This window comes from Delphinus delphis, chromosome 3 (assembly GCF_949987515.2).
Source record: "Delphinus delphis chromosome 3, mDelDel1.2, whole genome shotgun sequence".
NCBI classification, from domain to species: Eukaryota; Metazoa; Chordata; class Mammalia; order Artiodactyla; family Delphinidae; genus Delphinus; species Delphinus delphis.
The window spans coordinates 96,522,276-96,531,165 of record NC_082685.1 but is presented as its reverse complement, the minus strand read 5'-3'; the positions used below and the strand labels follow the sequence as shown (position 1 = coordinate 96,531,165).

Below are 8,890 nucleotides of genomic sequence, written 5' to 3'. Positions count from 1 at the left end.
CAGGGAACACGGGTTTGAGCCCTGGCCCGGGAAGATCCCACATGCTGTGAAAAAACTAAGTCCATGTGCCACAACTACTGAGCCCATGTGCTGCAACTACTGAAGCCCGTGTGCCCAGAGCCTGTGCTCCACGACAAGAGAAGCCACGGCAATGAGAAGCCCACGCACCGCAATGAAGCGTAGCCCCCGCTCGCCGCAACTGAAGAAAGCCCCCGTGCAGCAACGAGGACCCAACGCAGCCAAAGATAAAATAAATAAAAATAAATACATTAAAAAAATTTTGTAAAAAGCCAAGCAGCCATTTAGAGAACAAATAAGTTAGAATCTCATTTCACTGGGGCCCATTTTTCTAGCCAAATCCTATGGATTAGAAGCTCAAGTTAAGGAAAGAAAGAATCATAAGAAGTTATTTAGCAAAAGGTCAAATCCAATTTTCCTTTCTCACAGACTCTATCCATTTCTTGGATAATTGCCACCTCGTGATATAATCACTGATAATAGCTACCATTTAGTGGATACCTAGCCTGGCACTCAGCTGGGTACTCTAAGTGTATCATCGCATTGAATCCTCTCAACCAACTTATGAGATCGATATTATTAGCTCCCCCTAACAGAAGAGAAAACTGAGGCTTGAAGAAGGGAGGTAATTTTGCCCAAAGTAAATAGCCAGAAGGCTGAGAAGTCAGGGTCCTAACCAACTCCCTTAGCACCCATATCCACCTGCGCTCAGTCACTGGTGTGTCCGTCTCACTTGGCACTCTATAAAATGACAATTAGAGTGGTGTCATGAGTGTTTTAGACTGCTTGCAGACCGTGAAATGTTATATCTCTAAGTTTTAGGGACTTAGCTTTACACTTGAAGACACACTATCGAAGCCAAAAATCATGCGTTCTTTTATCTGTGGGATCAAAATTTGTCATGCAGCATCCTGTACCTCCTGCATGTCCTCGGAGCAAGGCAAACTCAGCACCATCATTTGAAAAGTAACTCAGCCAATAACATCATTTCTGTATGTGAGGGTCAAGTGGTATTAGCAAAGAACGCAAATTCTAATTTTAAACCTCATGAAACTATTTCAGAGCTAAAACAATCCACATCTTTTTTAAACAAGCCAAATCACTGAACAAAATTTTGTCTACAAAGCCCAAGTTCACCCACCCACCTGTCATGGCTGCATTCTTCGTGATGCTCTCCCTGGTGGCCTAGAAAAGTTAGCTGCCTTAACTAGTATACTTGGAGGAAGATTCCAGAGTATGGCAGCATCTCATTTTCTTCGTCTAATTTGATGGAAAGTGGTCTCTTACCAAACGGTGAAGGTGAGATCAGGGGAAGGGTGTGAAATATCAGTTTAAAAATAACCACTTCCCATCCACTGAGACAAAGAGGTGTTGAAGGACCCAGTGATTTTTACAACACTGAGCATTAAGGAAAACACTTGACGCTCCTAAATCCAGGGACTCAATGACTTAAAGAGTGAGAACCAACCCCACTGACATCACAGATCCGTCCTGCAGTCACAGTGTTTCTGGGCCACCCCAGGAAGATGCCCCAGAAACATGAAGACTTTAGTCTGGATGCGATCAAGATTCCTTAGTACTTTGGCTTTCTGAGAGAGAAAATTAAAACTATCTGTGCCCTTTCAAAAAAATATCCAATCAACAAAAAATAAAGTCAGGGGCTTCCCTGGTGGTGCAGTGTTGAGAGTCTGCCTGCCGATGCAGGGGACACGGGTTCGTGCCCCGGTCCGGGAAGATCCCACATGCCGCGGAGCGGCTGGGCCCGTGAGCCATGGTTGCTGAGGCTGCGCATCCGGAGCCTGTGCTCCGCAACGGGAGAGGCCACAACAGTGAGAGGCCCGCGTACCGCAAAATAAATAAATAAATAAATAAAAATAAAGTCAGGAAATCAGGCATCAGGAGTTCAGGTATTTATCTCATGGATTACTCAAGGACTCTAAATTTCTCATACTTTGCTATCTTACTTGTATTTCTTCTTACATACAAACAACGTAGCAAATCCCAAAGAAGATCCTCAGATGGCTTCGGCACAACAGGGTGAGGAATCATTTCCTATTATTTTAGAACAGCTTGATCTAAATGAGTGCATCTTAACAGTTTCCTGACTGTCTCATGGCAGTACCTGAGGTGATAAGCTCTTTCTGTAGGTGTGATGGGGACCTGGGAGAGAACTGGGGTGGGGAGAAGGGAAGAAGTTTAAAAGAAATTGGAAGCCTCCCTTTAAATTTCACTGTATGTATAGAAACTGCCCTCAATTTAAAAAAGTAGAAAATTGCCACCACTGCAAAAATTCACTTGCCATAGTTCCTAATCTGACTCAGCGTTCTGGTTGCCTAGATACGGATGTACACAAAAGTTTCTCCCCGACTGCCACGACTGCCACTGCTGCGGAAGAGCCAGATGAACCTGATGGCCCCCTTGTTGGCTCAGCCAGTGACCAAGAAAAGAAAGCAAGTACTTTTAGATATTCATATTCAAAATAGAATATTTTGCTCAGCTTCTTTAAAGTTTAATGTTGCTTAGAGAGATCTAAGGGGTCCTGGAAGAGTTGCTTTTCTTTTCACTCTCCCACGTCTCCTGTTTGTCCTGCTTTGCAAAAGTGACTGATGCCAGCACAAGCTGCAAAGAAAAATGTGTCGATACGTTCATTGCACTGACTTTTAATATGTGGAGATAAAAATTAACAAAAATTTGACAATTATTTTTGTGAAGGTTTAAAAGGAAAGATGATAAACTCCAAGTGGAGACATTATCTCTAACATAAAACAGAGAATAGCTAACTAGAATTTTTATTGGTATGGACTTGTCATATCTTCCCCATTAATGAAAAAGAACATTCAAATAAGCAGGGTTTTTAGACTTTGCATTGTAATTCTCAAACACCTGACCAGCAGATGCAGCCTCTTGTGATGGGAAGAGGACTGGAGAGCTAGCACAATGTCAAGGACTGATTTTTGGTATCTATTGGCTGTACCACATATTGGCTGTGTGACTTGGACAATTACTTAAACTCTCCTGTTTCCTCTGTGGTGAAATGGGCTAATTTGGCCTATCAGATAAAGATGTGGAGTTTGAATGAGCCACTAAGATAAAGGACTTGGCAGGTAGGAAGGACATAGTCTGATTATTATCATAATCTATATGATCTTAAGTAAGTTCCGTCTCTGATCCTCAGATTCCTCACCTATAAAAATAATTATCTTAAGTTCTTTCTGTAATAAAGATTTCAGTTACTTAAGGTAACTATTGTTATCCATAAGTTAAAGGTAATGATTCCCACCTTAAAGGGCTGTTTCAAGAATGAAATCACATCATATATGTGAAAGTATTTTATAGTCCGTTAAGCCATGAAGCATTATTATGAAACAGATGAAAACTAATACATGTAAAATGTTCCATAATAATCATAAAGTTGTTTGTGAAACAAATTTGATATAATTATGCTTAGTCTGTAGGAATAGGGGTGGAAGAGCTGACATATTCAGTCAGCAAAAATATAAAAATTTAGTCTTAGATACATCAAAAAATTGCACGAAGAGCAAATAAATATGCCACAATGTTAACAGCTTTTGCTTTAGAATTAACGAGAATTTTTTTTCTGTACCTTTTACTTTTTCTATATTTTTCCAAACTTCCCTGCATTGTCAGGTTTCGCATTTGTTACTTTACACGTATGTGAGTTGTAGGTGTGCTTTTAAGAGGATGCTATTTATAGTCTTCCAAATAAGACTTAAAAATGAACAAAATAAAAATAAAACAGATAAATAAATAAATAAAACAGGCATATCCAATTGCTTCACCTCGGAAGGAGAAAGGAAGACAATAGGCCAGTAACGTAGTGCCCTTGGACACAGTATTCATCACACCCTTTCATTCCACAAGTACTCACAAAGGACTACTAGGTTCCAAACATACAAGGCCAGGGACCAGCCCACAATCTCCCACAGGCCAGACTGTAGCAGCGGAGAGACGAGAAGGAAAGAGCTGCCGTTAAGTAGGTGAGGAGCCCAGGGCACAGTACTGTTCCAGCTGGAATCCAGAGTGAAAACAGGAACCAGGGCAGAGGACCAATCCCATTCTCTAGGGAGTTAGGATGGTTTCCATAATGCGGACACCTGGGTGCCCAGTGTATTAGTAAATCCACTCTCCAAGGGAAGACCTGGCTTCGGAGCATCAGACCCATTGCAAAGCCCACTCAGCACTGGGGAGAGAGGATCTAAAGCACAGTCACAGCGGCTCACTGGCTCCATCTGAGCAACCTCAAGCTTTTTCTGATTCCCACCACGGAGTGGGCTGGTCAGGAGAGCCTGATTATTGTCAGGTGTCCTATATTAGCTTCTTTGATAAGAAACTTACCTTACTTGTTTTCTTTAACTTTTATTGGAGGAGAGGGGTTCCAATTAAGTTTCTTTGGCCCTAAATTAAGAAGCAAAATGTGGTCATTCCTAAGGCATTTGCAAAAGGAATGATTTCTGTAGTGGGTCTTAACATATTCTGCTCATCATTCTAGTATATAATAACGTAAACCAAGAAAAAATATCCCAGAAACATATTTTGCTTAAGTTTTTAACTGAGGTGGAATACAACTCATACTCTCCCTATTGAATCCAATTCAGCGAGAGGCTATTAAAATGAAGGTAAATCTGTCTTGTTTTTTAAACTTAAATAAGAGAACATTAGAGGTTAAAACATTTTCAGCATAAGCAAAATAGTGAGTACATTTGGTAACCTCTTTCCTCCTAGAAATGCTACAAAATTATGAATTTTCATGCAAGTAGAACTTTCTAGTACCATTTTATTGAATTAGTTGTGTTCATACGGCCAACTATGTTTAACACTAGAAGTTATGTATGTAACTGTGCTCTGTATTTTTATTTCTCATTGACTATAAGAATCTGACATCCAGAGTTCTTAGAAAACAAAATTATTTGAATAGACTACTTTTCTAGGTTTCGGCTTTGTTTTCAAAAATTAGCTGATTCCCCTCAGAATTCACCATGTCAGGAATAATTCACTCTATGAGGACATCTTTAGTAACTCCGCCAATAATCATTTGCTATTTCATTAAAAAATTATCCAAGAATAATCTATGGCTTTGACTTTTCCTGAAAATTTTTCTTAACTATGATACCAAATCTATGAAATGTAACACTCTAGAATCTTCCCAGAACTTGATTTTGATTTTAGCCTTGAGCAGTACAAATGGGGGTATGTGCAAGATTAACTGGGCTGGTGATCTATGATCTATAGCACATATTTTGTTTTCAGTTAAAACATTATAAGATGGATAAGATTTCCCTGTAAAGTAGCTAATGATACATTTTAAACCCATGATCTTTGTTTTAGGTAAGATTATCTCCAGCCAAAATGTCAACCAAGAATTCTACAGATCTAGTTGAATATGTTGACAAGTAAGTCTGTGAATTACAACAGTTTTAACTATTTACTATACTTGATGATTACGTTAGAAATTAAAGTGCCTGAATGAGATCTTTGAGTTCATCTAAACTAGTTCTCTGCTTTCAGAAGGACTGCATTAAAACATCTCAAGAAGACGAACCTCTCTCTTATTCCTCTCTGATTAACAGAACAAGCCAATTTTACTGTTTCCTCTTTAAGTAACCGCCATAGGTTCCTATAGATTTATGAATAACACAACATAGGCAATGAATGACATACGACAAGATCGGATATAGTTAACTGTGACTTTCAAAATAAATCAAATAAATATGTTAACATTTCATGATAAAAACTCAGGAAATTTTGAAATATATTAAACTAATCATCAGAACGTTTTTGTTTCTGCTATTTACAGTGTCACACCTGGAGCTCATCCAGGGAAGGTCTACAAAAGGGGGAGAGCTCCGGGGACTTGGAAATATAGCATACAATTGATAACATGCACACTGTCCAAAAGATCCTAGAATTCCAATTTGTAAAGGAAGGATACAGGGCAAGGCATATTAGTTTGAGTTTCTATTAGAGTATGTTAGAGGGGGATTCGGTCTGATGTGCGCATTAATGTTCTCAGGGCACTTGGGAGTTAGTCTCAGGCTTTCCAGTAATTTTCTGCATGACTTCACGCAGTCCCATATGTCTCTGGGCTTGTTCTCTCATTTGCCAGATGAAGAGGCTGAACTAGAAACTCTCTAAGACCCACTCACTGTATCTTTAAAATAATTCTGATTCTAAAATATACATCATGACCACAGTGAAAAAAATTGACCAAACAAAGAAAATGATTCAACATGAAAAGAAAATGGATTTTCATTTTTTAAATTACTTTTAACAGTGAAGATGACAAAGTTTTAAAAATCACTAATATTACAGTATGTTCACAATTAAGAATTTCCCTGTTCCTTAGCCAGCTGAACTTAAGGCATTCCAAAAAGTTCAACCACAGTATTTCAGCCCCTCTTTTCATGCTACCCATGATTTGTATTTGCTTATGTGACAATGAGGCTGTAATTTAGAGAATGGAACCAAACAAGGGGAAAGGTTTTTTTTTGTTTTTGTTTTTTTTTGCGGTACGTGGGCCTCTCACTGTTGTGGCCTCTTCCGTTGCGGAGCACAGGCTCCGGACGCACCGGCTCAGTGGCCATGGCTCACGAGCCTAACCGCTCTGCGGCATGTGGGATCTTCCCAGACCGGGGCACGAACCCACGTCCCCTGCATCGGCAGGTGGACTCTCAACCACTGCGCCACCAGGGAAGCCTGAAAGATTTTTTTAATGTTTAGAAATGAGACATTTGGATCGATGGCATTTTTTCTTAGTTAAGTACAACGAATGTGGTATGCACAAAAATAATTATTATAAAGATGTATTGGCTAACCTTGCCATCCAAGGAGAACACAAAGACCTATTCCCACCTGACTCTCCACATGACAAACAAAATAGAAATAGTTCTTCTGATCTGTCAAATTCCAGTATGAACCCAAGTGGATTTCTTTAGCTCAGGATGGTGACTTACATCATAGGAAATGAGAGAAAATTCCTGGAAGATGGCAACAAGCTTAAAATGAAATCCAAGGAAATTTTTGCCATTTCTTGGATTCCAGAGAAACTAAAATTAAGACAAAGGGAAAGAAGTAGTCTATAGTTCAGAGCAAAAGCATGATGACCCCAACATTCATTTCCGCCGTGATCCCTCCCACATCCCTTCTCTTTTTGTCCAAGTCATATATCTAAGAACTTTCTATGTACTGCCTAAGGTGGCTGGTTTTCCTTTGGTCTCACTCCTCTAATCTCCCAGAGCAGGCTGCAAACTCCCTAAAGGCAGGGACTCTCTGTCCTTAATGCTTTCTGATACCCCTACAGTAGCCTATCATGATGCATTGAATATCAATTCCTAAGGAACTGTAGTTGACAGATTTAATGGAGAATAATGGTGGAGCAATTGAATCTTTAGGGCTCTGCTTAGAGCAGCAGACTCCTGGGTAGCTGATTAACTGGAAAAGCAAAATGGCATTTGGGCATTTCAATCATCAGTGCAGATATTTTGAATTGACATATCGAATCCAACAAAATAAACATAAAAAACAATAATTTTAAAAATAACTTCTTCCTCACAGTCATAGTATGTATCGAATGGCAACAAATGTATTGATATGCAAGTGGGGTACTCACACAAGTAAAAGTCATTATCGATTCATTAAACAGCCTGAATGTATGTTGCATACTCTCAGAGGTTCTGCCTTATAAATCTATGTGGGCATACTTATAGGCAATACTAAAAACAAATAATAAAAACAACTGAAAAGAGTAAAAATTCAGCAACAAAAGAGATGATGCCTAGTCTATGAACAAGGTTTGGCTAGAGATGAGCACATTAAAAAGAAAGGCAGACTGAGCACGTACAGGGCCCTTCTCAGCCTCAGGCAGCTGGAGCATCACCCACACTTGCTAAATGTTAGGTCATATTAATAATCCATGCAGCAGGGGCAGGCAGAATGCTTGCAATCATTTCTAGGACAATTATGGTGACATTATATTAAAGGCAGTAAATAATTCTGATTTCCACATGTGTTTATAGATTCACAATGAACAGATGTCTGCTGAGTTCATGACGGTGTAGTCAATGCTCACTTAAGCTTAATTAAGCAGAAAAGCGCCAGAGGCTTTTTCTTTTTCTTCTTTTTCTTCTGCTGGTAGAAGGAGCATGGCATGGAGGCTAGGCACCTAGGTCCACTCTTGAATCTGCCTGTAATCAGCTATGTGACCTTGAGAAAACTAAAATGTCTTTGCTTCTCCAGGCAATCTCTGCCTCCTCTATAAAATGGGGTGGGGTTTTAGGTGCCTGAGTCCCAAGGGCTGTCTCTGTTCAAGGTAAGACCCAGAATTCATTTCCAGAATGCAGATCAGAGCCACCACTACTTTCTATTTCTCAACTCTGCCCACAGTTTAAACTCATAAACACACTTTTATGTAATAAAGTAAGTGGTTAAGATTTAAGAACATATGTTATTCCCCCACAGGATTTCATATGGTGTAGAAAACAAATACTGCCCATAAATTACTTTTTATTCTCCTTCAGTTGATTCTCCTGAAAAAAATAAGTTTCTCACCACCGAATCAAATAATTTCTAAGGTCTCTTCCCTCCCTTAGATTCTTTGGTCTTCAAAAACTGGTTATAACCATTTATTCACTTAACAAATATTTATTGACAATCTACTACATGCCAGGCACTATGCCAGGCACTTGGAGGGTTTTCAGTGAACAAAACAAAGACCCTGTCCTCATGGAGCTTTTGTTCTAGTAAGAGGAGGAGATACACATTGTTAGGTGGTCTGGCCAGGGTAGAGTTCATTGAGAAGTTAGCATTTGAGCAAAAACCAGGAGATGAGAAAGTGGGCCATGGGGACATACAGGGG

General features: G+C 39.6%; 1 protein-coding gene across 1 annotated transcript in view; it reads left to right on the top strand.

Moving 5' to 3' along the window:
* The first annotated feature begins 1,575 nt into the window (after nucleotides 1-1,575).
* FAM81B (family with sequence similarity 81 member B) overlaps nucleotides 1,576-8,890 on the top strand; it is a 48,684-nt gene continuing 41,369 nt past the window's right edge. The window contains 3 exon segments of the mRNA XM_060007174.1: nucleotides 1,576-1,671; nucleotides 2,340-2,468; nucleotides 5,365-5,429. Of these exon segments, the coding sequence (XP_059863157.1) occupies nucleotides 1,576-1,671; nucleotides 2,340-2,468; nucleotides 5,365-5,429 (290 nt within the window).